General features: G+C 49.1%; 1 protein-coding gene across 1 annotated transcript in view; it reads left to right on the top strand.

Annotated features, from left to right (window-relative positions):
* The window catches only part of LOC139379123 (dachshund homolog 2-like), an 82,610-nt gene extending 64,097 nt beyond the window's left edge, over positions 1-18,513 (top strand). The window contains exons 3-9 of the mRNA XM_071121956.1: positions 2,965-3,134; positions 4,756-4,933; positions 8,722-8,864; positions 9,351-9,498; positions 13,497-13,664; positions 17,450-17,517; positions 17,717-18,513. Of these exons, the coding sequence (XP_070978057.1) occupies positions 2,965-3,134; positions 4,756-4,933; positions 8,722-8,864; positions 9,351-9,498; positions 13,497-13,664; positions 17,450-17,472 (830 nt within the window). The 3' untranslated portion in view covers positions 17,473-17,517; positions 17,717-18,513. The remainder of the gene's footprint in view (positions 1-2,964; positions 3,135-4,755; positions 4,934-8,721; positions 8,865-9,350; positions 9,499-13,496; positions 13,665-17,449; positions 17,518-17,716) is intronic.
* Positions 18,514-20,166: the final 1,653 nt, after the last annotated feature.

The raw sequence follows: 20,166 nt of genomic DNA, 5'->3' as shown, positions 1-20,166 counted from the left end.
ATATATTTATCTCCTCCATGTTGTTTCACTGTGAGTACTAAAGGAATATACTGTATATATTTATCTCCTCCATGTTGTTTCACTGTGAGTACTAAAGGAATATACTGTATATATTTATCTTCTCTTCATGTTGTTTCACTGTGAGTACTAAAGGAATATACTGTATATATTTATCTCCTCCATGTTGTTTCACTGTGAGTACTAAAGGAATATACTGTATATATTTATCTTCTCTCCATGTTGTTTCACTGTGAGTACTAAAGGAATATACTGTATATATTTATCTTCTCTCCATGTTGTTTCACTGTGAGTACTAAAGGAATATACTGTATATATTTATCTTTTCTCCATGTTGTTTCACTGTGAGTACTAAAGGAATATACTGTATATATTTATCTCCTCCATGTTGTTTCACTGTGAGTACTAAAGGAATATACTGTATATATTTATCTTCTCTCCATGTTGTTTCACTGTGAGTACTAAAGGAATATACTGTATATATTTATCTTTTCTCCATGTTGTTTCACTGTGAGTACTAAAGGAATATACTGTATATATTTATCTTTTCTCCATGTTGTTTCACTGTGAGTACTAAAGGAATATACTGTATATATTTATCTTCTCTCCATGTTGTTTCACTGTGAGTACTAAAGGAATATACTGTATATATTTATATTCTCTCCATGTTGTTTCACTGTGAGTACTAAAGGACTATCCTGTATATATTTATCTTTTCTCCATGTTGTTTCACTGTGAGTACTAAAGGAATATACTGTATATATTTATCTCATCCATGTTGTTTCACTGTGAGTACTAAAGGAATATACTGTATATATTTATCTTCTCTCCATGTTGTTTTCACTGTGAGTACTAAAGGAATATACTGTATATATTTATCTTTTCTCCATGTTGTTTTCACTGTGAGTACTAAAGGAATATACTGTATATATTTATCTCCTCTCCATGTTGTTTTCACTGTGAGTACTAAAGGAATATACTGTATATATTTATCTTCTCTCCATGTTGTTTCACTGTGAGTACTAAAGGAATATACTGTATATATTTATCTCCTCCATGTTGTTTCACTGTGAGTACTAAAGGAATATACTGTATATATTTATCTCCTCCATGTTGTTTCACTGTGAGTACTAAAGGAATATACTGTATATATTTATCTCCTCCATGTTGTTTCACTGTGAGTACTAAAGGAATATACTGTATATATTTATCTTCTCTCCATGTTGTTTCACTGTGAGTACTAAAGGAATATACTGTATATATTTATCTTCTCTCCATGTTGTTTCACTGTGAGTACTAAAGGAATATACTGTATATATTTATCTTCTCTCCATGTTGTTTTCACTGTGAGTACTAAAGGAATATACTGTATATATTTATATTTTCTCCATGTTGTTTTCACTGTGAGTACTAAAGGAATATACTGTATATATTTATCTTCTCTCCATGTTGTTTTCACCGTGAGTACTAAAGGAATATACTGTATATATTTATCTTTTCTCCATGTTGTTTCACTGTGAGTACTAAAGGAATATACTGTATATATTTATCTTTTCTCCATGTTGTTTTCACTGTGAGTACTAAAGGAATATACTGTATATATTTATCTTCTCTCTATGTTGTTTTCACTGTGAGTACTACATTTAGAGAGGGATAATTCCCTCTCTCCTCCTCCATGTTGTTTTCTTGTTCTGTCTCATGTGGTCTAAACAACTGTGATTACAACATGGAGAGACATATCAACTGTGATTACAACATGGAGAGACATATCAACTGTGATTACAACATGGAGAGACATATCAACTGTGATTACAACATGGAGAGACATATCAACTGTGATTACAACATGGAGAGACATATCAACTGTGATTATAACATGTATAACAAATAATTATAACATATAATCATATATTTCTCCCCTCTCCTCTCTTCCCGAACCGTCCCCACCTCTCCTCCCCTCCACCTCTTTCCTCCACCCCTCCTCTCTCTTCCACATCTCCTCTCTCCTCCCCTCTTCCCCTCCTCTCCTCGCTCCTCTCCTCATTCCACCATTCCTTCTCTCTCCTTCACCTCCCCTCGCTCCTCCACCCCTCTTCCCCTCCTCTCCTCATTCCACCTCTCTTCCTCTCCTCTTCTACTCCTCTTCTCTCTCCTACTCCTCTCCTCGCTCCTCCACCCCTCTCTCCTCTCCTCATTCTACCTCTTCTACTCCTCCTCTCTCCTAGTCCTCTCCTCGCTCCTCCACCCCTCTCTCCTCTCCTCATTCCACATTTCCTCTCTCCTTCCCTCCTCCTCTCCTCTCCTCTCTACTCCACCCCTTCCTTCCTCTCCTCGCTCCTCCGCCCCTCTCTTCTCTCCTCATTCCACCTCTCCGCCACATCTCCTCTCTCCTTCCCTCCTCCCCTCCTCTCCTCCCCTCCCCTCCTCTCCTCTCTTCTCCTCCTCCACCCCTCTCTCCTCTCCTCATTCTACCTCTCCTCCTCTCCTCTTCTACTCCTCCTCTCTCCAGTCCTCTCCTCACTCCTCCACCCATCTCTCCTCTTTCCTTCCCTCCTCCTCTCCTCTCTCCTCCACCCCCTTCCCTCCTCTCCTCGCTCCTCCGCCCCTCTCTCCTCTCCTCATTCCACCTCTCCGCCACATCTCCTCTCTCCTTCCCTCCTCCCCTCCTCTCCTCTCTCCTCCCCTCCCCTCCTCTCCTCTCTTCTCCTCCTCCCCTCCACCCCCCCTCCTCCTCCCCTCCCCTCCTCTCCTCGCTCCTCCTCTGCTGTTGTTTTCCCTCTTTCCATTAAATCTGTTTCTATGCTCTCATTCTCAATAGCACTCCAGTAGATGGATTAACCAATAGCACTCTAATAAATTAATTCATTTGTCAACACCTCGTTCCAGACTTAGAGAGATGATTTAATCAGTCATGTTGTTATCACAGTGTTATTGTCCTCTCTCCAGGTCTTCAGGACCTCCCCTTCTTGATGATGACCCACCCCTTACTTCCTGTCCGGGTGCCCCCGGCGTCGGTTGCCATGGCGATGTCTCAGATGAACCACCTCAACACCATCGCTAACATGGCGGCCGCCGCGCAGATGCACACATACACACACCAGGCCCCCATCGTCAAGGTACACACACACACACACACACACACACACACACACACACACACACACACACACACACACACACACACACACCTCATCAAAACCCTTCTGTTATATGAGTGTACATTATATATGTTTGCAGTTATTTAATATCACTACTTTACTTAACTCTCGGTCTCTATCTCTGTGTCTCTCTTTGTCTCTCTTTTCTCTGTGTGTCTCTGTCTCTGTCTTGCTCTCTGTCTCTGTGTCTCTCTCTGTCTCTGCTCTATCTCGCTCTCTCTCTTGCTCTTTCGCTCTCTCTCGCTCTCACTCTCTCTTGCTCTCTCGCTCTCACTCTCTCTTGCTCTCTTGCTCTCTCTTGCTCTCACTCTCTCTTTCTCTCTCTCTCACTCTCACTCTCTCTTGCTCTCTCTCGCTCTCTCTCGCTCTCACTCTCTCTTGCTCTCTCTCTCTCTCGCTCTCATTCTCTCTTGCTCTCTTGCTCTCTCTCGCTCTCACTCTCTCTCGCTCTTTCTTGCTCTCTCTTGCTCTCACTCTCTCGCTCTCACTCTCTCTTGCTCTCTCTCTCGCTCTCACTCTCTCTTGCTCTCTCTCTCGCTCTCACTCTCTCTTGCTCTCTCTCACTCTCTCGCTCTCACTCTCTCTTGCTCTCTCGCTCTCACTCTCTCTTGCTCTCTTGCTCTCTCTCGCTCTCACTCTCTCTCGCTCTCTCGCTCTCTTGCTCTCTCTCGCTCTCACTCTCTCTCGCTCTCTCTCGCTCTCACTCTCTCTTGCTCTCTCTCGCGCTCTCTCGCTCTCACTCTCTCTTGCTCTCTTGCTCTCTCGCTCTCACTCTCTCTTGCTCTCTTGCTCTCTCTCGCTCTCACTCTATCTTGCTCTCTCTCTCTCTCGCTCTCATTCTCTCTTGCGCTCTTGCTCTCTCTCGCTCTCACTCTCTCTCGCTCTTTCTTGCTCTCTCTTGCTCTCACTCTCTCGCTCTCACTCTCTCTTGCTCTCTCTCTCGCTCTCACTCTCTCTTGCTCTCTCTCACTCGCTCTCTCTCACTCTCTCTTGCTCTCTCTTGCTCTCTCGCTCTCACTCTCTCTTGCTCTCTTGCTCTCTCGCTCTCACTCTCTCTTGCTCTCTTGCTCTCTTGCTCTCTCTCGCTCTCTCGCTCTCTTGCTCTCTCTCGCTCTCACTCTCTCTCGCTCTCTCTCGCTCTCACTCTCTCTTGCTCTCTCTCGCGCTCTCTCGCTCTCACTCTCTCTTGCTCTCTCTTGCTCTCTCGCTCTCACTCTCTCTCGCTCTCTCTCATTCGCTCTCACTCTCTCTCGCTCTCTCTCACTCGCTCTCACTCTCTCTCGCTCTCTCTCACTCTCTCTCACTCTCTATCGCTCTCTCTTGCTCTCTCTCACTCTCGCTCTCACTCTCTCTTGCTCTCTCTCTCGCTCTCCCTCGCTCTTGCTCTCTCTCGCACTCACTCGCTCTCACTCTCTCTTGCTCTCTCTTGCTCTCTCGCTCTCACTCTCTCTTGCTCTCTTGCTCTCTCTCGCTCTCACTCTCTCTCACTCTCTTGTTCTCTCTCGCTCTCGCTCTCTCTTGTTCTCTCTCGCTCTCTCGCTCTCTCTCTCTCTTGCGCTCACTCTCTCTCGCTGTCTAGGAGCGTGTGTGTGACAGTCCTTCCCCATCTCCTTCTGTCGACGGCATACACACACCTCTGTTGTCCCAGCAGTCCTCACAGCCCAGCTCTACAGCATCCAGCTCACCAGACCGTCTAACTGTCGATAGAGATGTTACTGAAAGACAAATATTAGTGAATAAAATAGACAGAGTGAAAGGTGAGTCTCTCTGACACGCACACACACACACACACACACACACACACACACACACACACACACACACACACACACACCCTACTGTAGATATGGCAATTCCTTCCGGCTGAATGACCCAGTGAATTATATTGCTAGTGTTCTGATCATCACTCGTTATGTTAATTGGAATTAAAGGCAACCTCATCAATGTTAAAGGGTAGGTTGCATAAACGTCACCACATATGGATTTACATTAGTGTACTCATCAAAAGTCTCAATGCAAAGTTACACCTCGATTTACATCCAGTTGCTACCAGGAGAAGTACTCCAGATATAACAAACTGACCCTAGCCCCCCGACACATAAACTACTGCAGCATAAATACTGGAGGCTGAGACAGGAGGGGTCAGGAGACACTGTGGCCCCATCCGAGGACACCCCCGGACAGGGCCAAACAGGAAGGATATAACCCCACTCACTTTGCCAAAGCACAGCCCCCACACCACTAGAGGGATATCTTCAACCACCAACTTACCATCCTGAGACAAGGCTGAGTATAGCCCACAAAGATCTCCGCCACGGCACAACCCAAGGGGGGGCGCCAACCCAGACAGGAAGATCACGTCAGTGACTGAACCCACTCAAGTGATGCTTCCAATGAACTATTTAGCCAAATAGCTATTAGCCTAGCCAGGCAGCTAACATTAACTATTTAGCCAGATAGCTATTAGCCTAGCCAGGCAGCTAACATTAACTATTTAGCCAAATAGCTATTAGCCTAGCCAGCCAGCTAACACAAACTATTTAGCCAAATAGCTATTAGCCTAGCCAGCCAGCTAACACAAACTATTTAGCCAAATAGCTATTAGCCTAGCCAGCCAGCTAACATTAGCTATTTAGCCAAATAGCTATTAGCCTAGCCAGCCAGCTAACACAAACTATTTAGCCAAATAGCTATTAGCCTAGCCAGCCAGCTAACATTAGCTATTTAGCCAAATAGCTATTAGCCTAGCCAGCCAGCTAACATTAGCTATTTAGCCAAATAGCTATTAGCCTAGCCAGCCAGCTAACATTAGCTATTTAGCCAAATAGCTATTAGCCTAGCCAGGCTTAGCCAACCACCATGGTTAGACACCATCTAGAACACAACTAACACAATGCAACTAAAACCGCAGATCAAAAGCAAAGAGAGAGCAGAGACTTACAGATTGATGGCTGTTTTTTTTTTTGGAGCCCACAGCAAGAAAGCACCAGAGCCTGTGTAACCAGTGTGAAACGGCTAGCTAGTTAGCGGTGGTGCTGGTGTAACCAGTGTGAAACGGCTAGCTAGTTAGCGGTGGTGCTGGTGTAACCAGTGTGAAACGGCTAGCTAGTTAGCGGTGGTGCTGGTGTAACCAGTGTGAAACGGCTAGCTAGTTAGCGGTGGTGCTGGTGTAACCAGTGTGAAACGGCTAGCTAGTTAGCGGTGGTGCTGGTGTAACCAGTGTGAAACGGCTAGCTAGTTAGCGGTGGTGCTGGTGTAACCAGTATGAAACGGCTAGCTAGTTAGCGGTGGTGCTGGTGTAACCAGTATGAAACGGCTAGCTAGTTAGCGGTGGTGCTGGTGTAACCAGTGTGAAACGGCTAGCTAGTTAGCGGTGGTGCTGGTGTAACCAGTGTGAAACGGCTAGCTAGTTAGCGGTGGTGCTGGTGTAACCAGTGTGAAACGGCTAGCTAGTTAGCGGTGGTGCTGGTGTAACCAGTGTGAAACGGCTAGCTAGTTAGCGGTGGTGCTGGTGTAACCAGTATGAAACGGCTAGCTAGTTAGCGGGGTGCGCGCTAATCGCGTTTCAATCGGTGACGTCCCTCGCTCTGAGACTTGGAGTAGTTGTTTCCCTTGCTTTACAAGAGGTGCGGCTTTTGTGGAGCGATAGGTAACGATGCTTTGTGGGAGGCAGTTGTTGATGTGTGCAGAGGGTCCCTGGTTCGAGCCCAGGTAGGGGCGAGGAGAGGGAAGGAAGCGAAACTGTTACACCTGCCATGCTAATGGGTTCCCACTAGATGACACAGCATTAATATCCGTGAAGAGCTTGAGGATGCTAGCTTGCGCTAGCTACCGAGCTAGCATACGAGCTCGGTAGCACAGAGTAGATTCTCCATATGGCGTTGAGAAATAGTGCATTGTGGGTTGTTTAGAAGAAAAAAAATGTAATAACCCAAAAACATACCTATGTTTGTAGTTATAGGTAACCGTGTCTTGAATACAACAGATCTCACGGTAATTGACTGCCTTGTTAACATGTTTATCATCTCCGGGTCTACAAGCCGCTGATGCCTTTCAAACATCTACGTAAAAAATAAAATAAATATATTTAATATACACCATCACAAGGTCTGTAGTGACGCCTCTAGTACTGCCTTGCCTTATACCGCTGTGATACAGCCTGGGATAGAACCAGGGTCTGTAGTGACGCCTCTAGTACTGCCTTGCCTTATACCACTGTGATACAGCCTGGAATCGAACCAGGGTCTGTAGTGACGCCTCTAGCACTGCCTTGCCTTATATCGCTGTGATACAGCCTGGAATCGAACCAGGGTCTGTAGTGACGCCTCTAGAACTGCCTTTCCTTATACCGCTGTGATACAGCCTGGAATCGAACCAGGGTCTGTAGTGACGCCTCTAGCACTGCCTTGCCTTATACCAATGTGATACAGCCTGGAATCGAACCAGGGTCTGTAGTGACGCCTCTAGCACTGCCTTGCCTTATACCGCTGTGATACAGCCTGGAATCGAACCAGGGTCTGTAGTGACGCCTCTAGAACTGCCTTGCCTTATACCGCTGTGATACAGCCTGGAATCGAACCAGAGTCTGTAGTGACGCCTCTAGCACTGCCTTGCCTTAAACCGCTGTGATACAGCCTGGAATAGAACCAGGGACTGTAGTGACGCCTCTAGCACTGCCTTGCCTTATACCGCTGTGATACAGCCTGGAATAGAACCAGGGTCTGTAGTGACGCCTCTAGCACTGCCTTGCCTTATACCGCTGTGATACAGCCTGGAATAGAACCAGGGTCTGTAGTGACGCCTCTAGCACTGCCTTGCCTTATACCGCTGTGATACAGCCTGGAATCGAACCAGGGTCTGAGTACCAGGCCATTAGGACCTGATGGAGGGACAATAGAGCCCTGAGTACCAGGCCATTAGGACCTGATGGAGGGACAATAGAGCCCTGAGTACCAGGCCATTAGGACCTGATGGAGGGACAATAGAGCCCTGAGTACCAGGCCATTAGGACCTGATGGAGGGACAATAGAGTCCTGAGTACCAGGCCATAAGGGCCTGATGTAGGGACACTAGAGCCCTGAGTACCAGACCATTAGAACCTGATGATCGTTAGCCAACTGGGTACTACCATACCAATGCGTGTCCGGAGTGCATAAGTGAAGGTTTGAGTCACGGCGAATTTTGCTGCGTTGATGACTCATGACTGCTGATGTGGCAGTAATACGATCACCTCAACAGCCCTCTAGGTCTGACTACTGTCTGGAGGGACTGTACATAATACTTATCTACTGTACCTCTCTCTCTCTCTCTCTCTCTCTCTCTCTCTCTCTCTCTCTCTCTCTCTCTGTCTCTCTGTCTCTCTGTCTCTCTGTCTCTCTGTCTCTCTCTCTCTCTCTCTCTCTCTCTCTCTGTCTCTCTGTCTCTCTGTCTCTCTCTCTCTCTCTCTCTCTCTCTCTCTCTCTGTCTCTCTCTCTGTCTCTCTGTCTCTCTGTCTCTCTCTCTCTCTCTCTCTCTCTCTGTCTCTCTCTCTCTCTTCCTCTTACAGAAGACTCTTCATTGGCTCTCCCCATGTCGAAGCCTTCATTTGATAGGCTGTCACCAGGCCAGGCCCTGCCCCCTGGCTTCCCTGCTCACTTCCTGTTTGCTGATGGAGTTTCCTCTGTTGAGACTCTACTGACCAACATACAGGTATTATAAATACTTAGAATCAGTTTCCTACAATTTTACTACCGTTTGTCAGTTATTGTTTTGTTGCCAAAGTGATATGAAGTTCTGGAGTTATAGGATTTACCAAACAACCTGAGCATCACTCACATACTGTGTCAGTCAAATAGAACCCAGTAACTTATTTGTAGACCCACTCTCTCTCACTCTCTCTCTTTCTCCGTATCTCTCCCCCCTCTCTCTGTCTCTCTCTCTCCCTCATCCCCCTCTCTCTCTCTCCCTCATGCCCCTCTCTCTCTCTCTCCCTCATGCCCCTCTCTCTCTCTCTCCCTCATCCCCCTCTCTCTCTCTCTGTCTCTCTCTCTCTCTCTCCCTCATGCCCCTCTCTCTCTCTCCCTCATCCCCCTCTCTCTCTCTCTCTCTCTCTCTGTCTCTCTCTCTCCCTCTCTCTCTCTCTCTCTCTCTCCCTCATCCCCCTCTCTCTCTCTCTGTCTCATATATTTATCTCAGGGCCTTCTGAAGGTGGCTGTAGAGAATGCCCGTGTCCAGGACACTCAGATCCAGGCAGAGAAGAGAGGACTGAAGATGGAGCTGTACCGAGAGAGAGAGATGAGAGAGAGTCTGGAGAGACAACTCACCTCTGAGTTACAGAGTAAAGGTAGGAATAGAGGAGGGTCGTTTCATATTAATTTATATGAGGGGGGAAAGTGCTTACTAAAAGTATATACTATGTACTAACCATAACGTGTACAAGATGATTATTATTTATCTCTCCCTCATCCCCCTCTCTCTCTCTCTCTCCCTCATGTCCCCCTCTCTCTCTCTCTCCCTCATGCCCCTTTCTCTCTCTCTCTCTCTCTCTCTCTCTCTCTCTCTCTCTCTCTCTCTCTCTCTCTCCCTCATGCCCCCCTCTCTCTCTCTCTCTCTCTCTCTCTCTCTCTCTCTCTCTCTCTTCTTCATCCCACTCTCTCTCTCTCTCTCCCTCATCCCCCTCTCTCTCCCTCATGCCCATCTCTCTCTCTCTCCATCATCCCCCTCTCTCTCCCTCATGCCCCCCTGTCTCTCTCTCCCGCATCCCCCTCTCTCCCTCTCCCTCATCTCTCTCTCCCTCAACCCCCTCTCTCTCTCTCTCTCTCTCCCTCATGCCCCCTCTCTCTCTCTCTCTCCCTCATCCCCCTCTCTCCCTCTCCCTCATCTCTCTCTCTCTCTCTCCCTCATGCCCCCCTCTCTCTCTCTCCCGCATCTCCCTCTCTCTCTCTCCCTCATCTCTCTCTCTCCCTCATCCCTCTCTCTCTCTCCCTCATGCCCCCCTCTCTCTCTCTCCCTCATCCCTCTCTCTCTCCCTCATGCCCCCCTCTCTCTCTCTCCCTCATCCCTCTCTCTCTCCCTCATCCCCCTCTCTCTCTCTCTCCCTCATCCCTCTCTCTCTCCCTCTCTCTCTCTCCCTCATCCCTCTCTCTCTCCCTCATCCCCCCCTCTCTCTCTCTCCCTCATCCCCCTCTCTCTCCCTCATCCCCCTCTCTCTCTCTCTCCCTCATCCCCCTCTCTCTCTCCCTCACCCCCCCCTCTCTCTCTCTCTCTCTCCCTCATCCCCCTCTCTCTCTCTCTCTCCCTCATCCCCCTCTCTCTCTCTCTCCCTCATCCCCCTCTCTCTCTCTCTCCCTCATCCCCCTCTCTCTCTCTCTCTCTCCCTCATCCCCCCCTCTCTCTCTCTCCCTCATCCCTCTCTCTCTCTCTCCCTCATCCCCCTCTCTCTCTCTCCCTCATCCCCCTCTCTCTCGCTCTCCCTCATCCCTCTCTCTCTCCCCCTCATCCCTCTCTCTCTCCCCCTCATCCCCCTCTCTCTATCTCTCCCTCATCCCCCTCTCTCTCTCCCTCATCCCCCTCTCTCTCTCCCCATCCCCCTCTCTCTCTCCCCATCCCCCTCTCTCTCTTCCTCATCCCCCTCTCTCTCTCTCTCTCTCCCTCATCCCCCTCTCTCTCTCTCTCTCCCTCATACCCCTCTCTCTATCTCTCCCTCATCACCCTCTCTCTCTCCCTCACCCCCCCCCTCTCTCTCTCTCTCTCTCTCCCTCATCCCCCTCTCTCTCTCTCTCTCCCTCATCCCCCTCTCTCTCTCTCTCCCTCATCCCCCTCTCTCTCTCGCTCCCTCATCCCTCTCTCTCTCTCTCTCTCCCTCATCCCTCTCTCTCTCCTTCATCCCTCTCTCTCTCTCCCTCATCCCCCTCTCTCTCTCTCTCCCTCATCCCTCTCTCTCAATCTCCCTCATCCCTCTCTCTCTCCCTCATCCCCCTCTCTCTCTCTCTCTCCCTCATCCCTGTCTCTCTCCCTCATCCCCCTCTCTCTCTCTCTCCCTCATCCCTCTCTCTCTCTCCCTCATCCCTCTCTCTCTCCCTCATCCCCCTCTCTCTCTCTCTCCCTCATCCCTCTCTCTCTCCCTAATCCCCCTCTCTCTCTCTCCCTCATCCCTCTCTCTCTCCCTCATCCCTCTCTCTCTCCCTCATCCCCCCTCTCTCTCTCTCTCTCCCTCATCCCTCTCTCTATCTCTCCCTCATCCCCCTCTCTCTCCCTCATCCCCCTCTCTCTCTCTCTCTCCCTCATCCCTCTCTCTCTCTCTCCCTCATCCCTCTTCCTCTCCCTCATCCCCCTCTCTCTCTCTCTCCCTCATCCCTCTCTCTCTCCCTCGTCCCCTCTCTCTCTCTCTCCTCCCTCATCCCTCTCTCTCTCTCCCTCATCCCTCTCTCTCTCTCGCCCATCCCTCTCTCTCTCCCTCATCCCTCTCTCCCTCCCTCATCCCCCCCTCTCTCTCCCTCATCCCTCTCTCTCTCCCTCATCCCCCCCTCTCTCTCTCTCCCTCATCCCCCTCTCTCTCTCCCTCATCCCCCCCCCTCTCTCTCTCCCTCATCCCCCTCTCTCTCTCCCTCATCCCCCTCTCTCTCTCTCTCTCTCCCTCATCCCCCTCTCTCTCTCTCTCCCTCATCCCCCTCTCTCTCTCTCTCCCTCATCCCTCTCTCTCTCTCTCCCTCATCCCTCTCTCTCTCCCTCATCCCCCTCTCTCTCTCTCTCTCCCTCATCCCTGTCTCTCTCCCTCATCCCCCTCTCTCTCTCTCTCCCTCATCCCTCTCTCTCTCTCTCCCTCATCCGTCTCTCTCTCCCTCATCCCCCTCTCTCTCTCTCCCTCATCCCTCTCTCTCTCTCTCCCTCATCCCCCTCTCTCTCTCTCCCTCATCCCTCTCTCTCTCCCCCTCATCCCTCTCTCTCTCCCCCTCATCCCCCTCTCTCTATCTCTCCCTGATCCCCCTCTCTCTCTCTCTCCCTCATCCCCCTCTCTCTCTCCCCATCCCTCTCTCTCTCCCTCCTTCATCCCTCTCTCTCTCTCATCCCCCTCTCTCTCTCTCTCCCTCATCCCCCTCTCTCTCTCTCTCCCTCATCCCTCTCTCTCCCTCATGCCCCTCTCTCTCTCTCCCTCATCCCTCTCTCTCTCTCCCTCATCCCCCTCTCTCTCTCTCTCCCTCATCCCTCTCTCTCTCTCTCTCCCTCATCCCCCTCTCTCTCCCTCATCCCTCTCTCTCTCTCTTTCCCTCATCCCCCTCTCTCTCTCTCTCCCTCATCCCTCTCTCTCTCCCTCATCCCCCCCTCTCTCTCTCCCTCATCCCCCCCTCTCTCTCTCTCCCCCATCCCTCTCTCTCTCCCTCATCCCTCTCTCTCTCTCTCTCCCTCATCCCTCTCTCCCTCATCCCCCTCTCTCTCTCTCTCTCCCTCATCCCCCTCTCTCTCTCTCTCCCTAATCCCTCTCTCTCTCTCCCCCTCATCCCCCTCTCTCTCCCTCATCCCCCTCTCTCTCTCTCCCTCATCCCTCTCTCTCTCCCTAATCCCCCTCTCTCTCTCTCCCCCTCATCCCTCTCTCTCTCCCTCATCCCTCTCTCTCTCCCTCATCCCCCTCTCTCTCTCTCTCTCCCTCATCCCTCTCTCTCTCTCTCCCTCATCCCCCTCTCTCCCTCATCCCCCTCTCTCTCTCTCTCTCTCCCTCATCCCTCTCTCTCTCTCCCTCATCCCTCTCTCTCTCCCTCATCCCCCCTCTCTCTCTCTCCCTCATCCCTCTCTCTCTCCCTCGTCCCCTCTCTCTCTCTCCCTCATCCCTCTCTCTCTCTCCCTCATCCCTCTCTCTCTCTCCCCCATCCCTCTCTCTCCCTCATCCCTCTCTCTCTCTCTCTCCCTCATCCCTCTCTCTCTCCCTCATCCCCCTCTCTCTCTCTCTCCCTCATCCCTCTCTCTCTCTCCCTCATCCCTCTTTCTCTCCCTCATCCCCCTCTCTCTCTCTCTCCCTCATCCCTCTCTCTCTCCCTCGTCCCCCTCTCTCTCTCTCTCCCTCATTCCTCTCTCTCTCTCCCTCATCCCTCTCTCTCTCCCTCATCCCCCTCTCTCTCTCCCTCATCCCTCTCTCTCTCCCTCGTCCCCCTCTCTCTCGCTCTCCCTCATCCCTCTCTCTCTCCCTCATCCCCCTCTTTCTCTCCCTCATCCCTCTCTCTCTCTCCCTCATCCCTCTCTCTCTCCCTCGTCCCCCTCTCTCTCTCTCCCTCATCCCTCTCTCTCTCCCTCATCCCCCTCTCTCTCTCCCTCATCCCTCTCTCTCTCTCCCTCATCCCCCTCTCTCAGCCTCCATTCAGAAGCGCTTAAAGAAAGAGAAGAAAGCCAAGAGGAAGCTTCAGGAAGCGTTGGAGTTTGAGTCCAAACGGAGGGAGACGTTGGAGCATTCTCTCAAACACTCCTCCTCCATGTTTTCCTCCCCCTCTCCTCCCGACACGCTACACACCGGCAGCAACGGTGAGACTCCTCCTTCCAATTCCTCTTATCCTGGTGATGTCCACATGTGTTAGAATGGTATTATACATATCTCAGGTGTGTAACCAGGTGTGTAACCAGCAATGTGGCCAGGTGTGTAACCAGGTGTGTAACCAGCTGTGTAACCAGCAATGTGGCCAGGTGTGTAACCAGGTGTGTAACCAGCTATGTGGCCAGGTGTGTAACCAGCAATGTAGCCAGGTGTGTAACCAGCAATGTGGCCAGGTGTGTAACCAGCTATGTGGCCAGGTGTATAACCAGCTATGTGGCCAGGTGTGTAACCAGGTGTGTAACCAGGTGTGTAACCAGGTGTGTAACCAGCTATGTGGCCAGGTGTGTAACCAGCTATGTGGCCAGGTGTGTAACAAGCTATGTGGCCAGGTGTGTAACCAGCTATGTGGCCAGGTGTGTAACCAGGTGTGTAACCAGCTATGTGGCAAGGTGTGTAACCAGGTGTGTAACCATGTGTTTAACCAGGTGTTTAACCAGCTATGTGACAAGGTGTGTAACCAGGTGTGTAACCAGATGTTTAACCAGGTGTTTAACCAGCTATGTGGCCAGGTGTGTGGCCAGCTATGTGGCCATGTGTGTAACCAGGTGTGTAACCAGGTGTGTGGCCAGGTGTTTAACCAGCTGCTTAACCAGGTGTTTAACCAGGTGTGTAACCAGCTGATTAACCAGATGTGTAACCAGGTGTGTAACCAGCTGTTTAACCAGGTGTTTAACCAGGTGTGTAACCAGCTGATTAACCAGGTGTGTAACCAGCTGATTAGCCAGGTGTGTGGCCAGGTTTGTGGCCAGGTGTGTAACCAGATGTTTAACCAGGTGTTTAACCAGCTGCTTAACCAGGTGTGTAACCAGCTGATTAACCAGATGTGTAACCAGGTGTGTAACCAGCTGCTTAACCAGGTGTTTAACCAGGTGTGTAACCAGCTGATTAACCAGGTGTGTAACCAGCTGATTAGCCAGGTGTGTGGCCAGGTGTGTAACCAGATGTTTAACCAGGTGTGTAACCAGCTGATTAACCAGGTGTTTAACCAGGTGCGTAACCAGGTGTGTAACCAGCTGTTTAACCAGGTGTTTAACCAGGTGTGTAACCAGCTGATTAACCAGGTGTGTAACCAGCTGATTAGCCAGGTGTGTGGCCAGGTTTGTGGCCAGGTGTGTAACCAGATGTTTAACCAGGTGTTTAACCAGCTGCTTAACCAGGTGTGTAACCAGCTGATTAACCAGATGTGTAACCAGGTGTGTAACCAGCTGCTTAACCAGGTGTTTAACCAGGTGTGTAACCAGCTGATTAACCAGGTGTGTAACCAGCTGATTAGCCAGGTGTGTGGCCAGGTGTGTAACCAGATGTTTAACCAGGTGTGTAACCAGCTGATTAACCAGATGTGTAACCAGGTGTGTAACCAGCTGTTTAACCAGGTGTTTAACCAGGTGTGTAACCAGCTGATTAACCAGGTGTGTAACCAGCTGATTAGCCAGGTGTGTGGCCAGGTTTGTGGCCAGGTGTGTAACCAGATGTTTAACCAGGTGTTTAACCAGCTGCTTAACCAGGTGTTTAACCAGGTGTGTAACCAGCTGATTAACCAGATGTGTAACCAGGTGTGTAACCAGCTGTTTAACCAGGTGTTTAACCAGGTGTGTAACCAGCTGATTAACCAGGTGTGTGGCCAGGTTTGTGGCCAGGTGTGTAACCAGATGTTTAACCAGGTGTTTAACCAGCTGCTTAACCAGGTGTGTAACCAGCTGATTAACCAGATGTGTAACCAGGTGTGTAACCAGCTGCTTAACCAGGTGTTTAACCAGGTGTGTAACCAGCTGATTAACCAGGTGTGTAACCAGCTGATTAGCCAGGTGTGTGGCCAGGTGTGTAACCAGATGTTTAACCAGGTGTGTAACCAGCTGATTAACCAGGTGTTTAACCAGGTGTTTAACCAGGTGTTTAACCAGGTGTGTAACCAGGTGTGTAACCAGCTGATTAGCCAGGTGTGTGGCCAGGTGTGTAACCAGATGTTTAATCAGGTGTGTAACCAGCTGATTAACCAGGTGTGTAACCAGGTGTGTAACCAGGTGTGTAACCAGGTGTGTAACCAGGTGTTTAACCAGGTGTGTAACCAGGTGTTTAACCAGGTGTTTAACCAGGTGTGTAACCAGCTGATTAACCAGATGTGCAACCAGGTGTGTAACCAGGTGTGTAACCAGGTGTTTAACCAGGTGTGTAACCAGGTGTGTAACCAGGTGTGTAACCAGGTGTTTAACCAGGTGTTTAACCAGGTGTGTAACCAGCTGATTAACCAGATGTGCAACCAGCTGATTAGCCAGGTGTGTGGCCAGGTGTGTAACCAGATGTTTAACCAGGTGTGTAACCAGCTGATTAACCAGGTGTTTAACCAGGTGCGTAACCAGGTGTGTAACCAGCTGTTTAACCAGGTGTTTAACCAGGTGTGTAACCAGCTGATTAACCAGGTGTGTAACCAGCTGATTAGCCAGGTGTGTGGCCAGGTTTGTGGCCAGGTGTGTAACCAGATGTTTAACCAGGTGTTTAACCAGCTGCTTAACCAGGTGTGTAACCAGCTGATTAGCCAGATGTGTAACCAGGTGTGTAACCAGCTGCTTAACCAGGTGTTTAACCAGGTGTGTAACCAGCTGATTAACCAGGTGTGTAACCAGCTGATTAGCCAGGTGTGTGGCCAGGTGTGTAACCAGATGTTTAACCAGGTGTGTAACCAGCTGATTAACCAGATGTGTAACCAGGTGTGTAACCAGCTGTTTAACCAGGTGTTTAACCAGGTGTGTAACCAGCTGATTAACCAGGTGTGTAACCAGCTGATTAGCCAGGTGTGTGGCCAGGTTTGTGGCCAGGTGTGTAACCAGATGTTTAACCAGGTGTTTAACCAGCTGCTTAACCAGGTGTTTAACCAGGTGTGTAACCAGCTGATTAACCAGATGTGTAACCAGGTGTGTAACCAGCTGTTTAACCAGGTGTTTAACCAGGTGTGTAACCAGCTGATTAACCAGGTGTGTGGCCAGGTTTGTGGCCAGGTGTGTAACCAGATGTTTAGCCAGGTGTTTAACCAGCTGCTTAACCAGGTGTGTAACCAGCTGATTAACCAGATGTGTAACCAGGTGTGTAACCAGCTGCTTAACCAGGTGTTTAACCAGGTGTGTAACCAGCTGATTAACCAGGTGTGTAACCAGCTGATTAGCCAGGTGTGTGGCCAGGTGTGTAACCAGATGTTTAACCAGGTGTGTAACCAGCTGATTAACCAGGTGTTTAACCAGGTGTTTAACCAGGTGTTTAACCAGGTGTGTAACCAGGTGTGTAACCAGCTGATTAGCCAGGTGTGTGGCCAGGTGTGTAACCAGATGTTTAATCAGGTGTGTAACCAGCTGATTAACCAGGTGTGTAACCAGGTGTGTAACCAGGTGTGTAACCAGGTGTGTAACCAGGTGTTTAACCAGGTGTGTAACCAGGTGTTTAACCAGGTGTTTAACCAGGTGTGTAACCAGCTGATTAACCAGATGTGCAACCAGGTGTGTAACCAGGTGTGTAACCAGGTGTTTAACCAGGTGTGTAACCAGGTGTGTAACCAGGTGTGTAACCAGGTGTGTAACCAGGTGTTTAACCAGGTGTTTAACCAGGTGTATAACATGTGTTTAACCAGGTGTGTAACCAGCTGTGTAACCAGGTGTTTAACCATGTGATCACAGTGAATGCATTGTCGACGTGTATTCAGTCTAATGAGGGTCCTTCTTGACCACAGATTTAGTTGTACCTGAAGATTAACCAGAACTGAGTGGAAACCAGGACAAGACACTCCGATTGGTCAAGGTATGGAACACTGTTAAATATGTTAATGATCCCCGAGATATATTTCATGCCAGAATGTTAATGTTTTTCATGAATGCACTAAGTATTATATTTGTAATGGGGTGTATTTTTATAGTAGCTGTAAATGAAATCTGTTACTCTGAAGACTATTATTCCAATATTTCTCTCTTTCTCCCTCTTCCGTCCTACGATTCCCAAGATCCAACCTTCAGTTCTGATGACCTCACCCCGACCCCGTCACGGGAAAACACCAGCCCGTTGCCACGACGACCTAGACAGTGGACCTCCTGGACAGCCCCCTTTCTCATCCCCGATGACTGACTATCGTACAACCTCAGAAATAAACGGATGAACCAATTAGAGGAGAGTAATATATATATATATATATATATATATATATATATATATATTTTGGAACAGAGAGACATCAGTGTTCTGTTCGTTCGCTCCTTCTGAAACTTGGACTGATGAGAAGAGAGGAATGTTGTTGTTTCATCGCTTCAACTTTACATCTGTCTATTTCTATCTCTCTCTCTTTCGCTCTTCCCCTCCAGAAATGTTTTGTGGGGAAATATTGATTTAGGTCCTTACACTAGTCCACCATTCTGTTCCTGACCCCCCCCCCCCCCCCCCCCCCCCGCGAACTCTAACCCCTTGACCTTGACCTATTAGAGTGAGGACTGTTGTGTTGCTGTTTTTGTTTGTTTGCCTATAATTGTATCACAGTCGAGAGACTGAATTGAGGACGATGAAGGAAAAGCCCTGTGGATAACTAGCAGTCGGCTCCGTCCCAAACGGAAGCCTTTTCGTCTCTACTTTGGTCTCGCCAACATGCTATGGTGAAAGAATAGGCTCGCAGGTCAGGGAGAAAAGGGTCCTTCTACTTGTAAATAGTGTTTGTGACTAGTAGGGAGTAGGATGCCATTTGAGACTCTGAGTGGTTTTACTCTTTGACTGTATGGAGTTTGAGACCTGACGACAATAAAACATTATTATTATCGGACTTTATTCTCTCGCCTTCTTTACACACACTGTTACACACACACACTGTTACACACACACACACTGTTACATACACACACACTGTTACACACACACACTGTTACACGTGCACACTGTTACACACACACACACACACTGTTACACACACACACACTGTTACACACACACACTGTTACACGCGCACACTGTTACACACACACACACTGTTACACACACACACACTGTTACACACACACACACACTGTTAAACACACTCTGTTACACACACACACACACTGTTACACACACACACACACACTGTTACACACACACACTGTTACACACGCACACTGTTACACACACACACACTGTTACACACACACTGTTACACACACACACACACACTGTTACACACGCACACACACACACACACACACACTGTCGTACACACTGTTACACACACACACACACACACACTGTCGTACAAACACACACACACTGTTACACACACACACACACACACTGTTACACACACACACACTGTTACACACACACTGTTACACACACACACACACTGTTAAACACACTCTGTTACACACACACTGTTACACACACACACACACACACACTGTTACACACACACACTGTTACACACACACACACTGTTACACACACACTGTTACACACACACACACACTGTTACACACGCACACACACACACTGTCGTACACACTGTTACACACACACACACACACTGTCGTACAAACACACACAGTTACACACACACACACATTTCCACTCCATCTCTTCTTCCTCTCTCATCCCTCCATTCTTCTCTTGTTTATTCTGTCGTTCTGTCACTCACTTCTCTGACGGGATGGAGAGTAAACAGGTGGTGACATAACACACATGCCTCTATCTCTTCTCACCTGCTTCTCTCTCTCTTCTCACCTGCTTCTCGCTCTCTTCTCACCTGCTTCTCTCTCTCTTCTCACCTGCTTCTCTGTCTCTTCTCACCTGCTTCTCTCTCTTCTCACCTGCTTCTCTCTCTCTTCTCACCTGCTTCTCTCTCTCTTTTCACCTGCTTCTCTCTCTCTTCTCACCTGCTTCTCTCTCTCTTCACACCTGCTTCTCGCTCTCTTCTCACCTGCTTCTCTCTCTCTTCTCACCTGCTTCTCTCTCTCTTCTCACCTGCTTCTCTGTCTCTTCTCACCTGCTTCTCTCTCTTCTCACCTGCTTCTCTCTCTCTTCTCACCTGCTTCTCTCTCTCTTTTCACCTGCTTCTCTCTCTCTTCTCACCTGCTTCTCTTTCTCTTCTCACCTGCTTCTCTCTCTCTTCTCACCTGCTTCTCTCTCTTTTCTCACCTGCTTCTCTCTCTCTTCTCACCTGCTTCTCACCTGCTTCTCTCTCTCTTCTCACCTGCTTCTCTGTCACTTTTCACCTGCTTCTCTCTCTTCTCACCTGCTTCTCTGTCTCTTCTCACCTGCTTCTCTCTCTTCTCACCTGCTTCTCTGTCTCTTCTCACCTGCTTCTCTCTCTCTTCTCACCTGCTTCTCTGTCTCTTCTCACCTGCTTCTCTCTCTCTTCTCACCTGCTTCTATCTCTCTTCTCACCTGCTTCTCTCTCTCTTCTCACCTGCTTCTCTCTCTCTTCTCACCTGCTTCTCT

This window comes from Oncorhynchus clarkii, chromosome 21, assembly GCF_045791955.1.
Source record: "Oncorhynchus clarkii lewisi isolate Uvic-CL-2024 chromosome 21, UVic_Ocla_1.0, whole genome shotgun sequence".
NCBI lineage: Eukaryota > Metazoa > Chordata > Actinopteri > Salmoniformes > Salmonidae > Oncorhynchus > Oncorhynchus clarkii.
The sequence above is the reverse complement of the archived record's forward strand: the minus strand, read 5'-3'. Positions and strand labels throughout refer to the sequence as shown.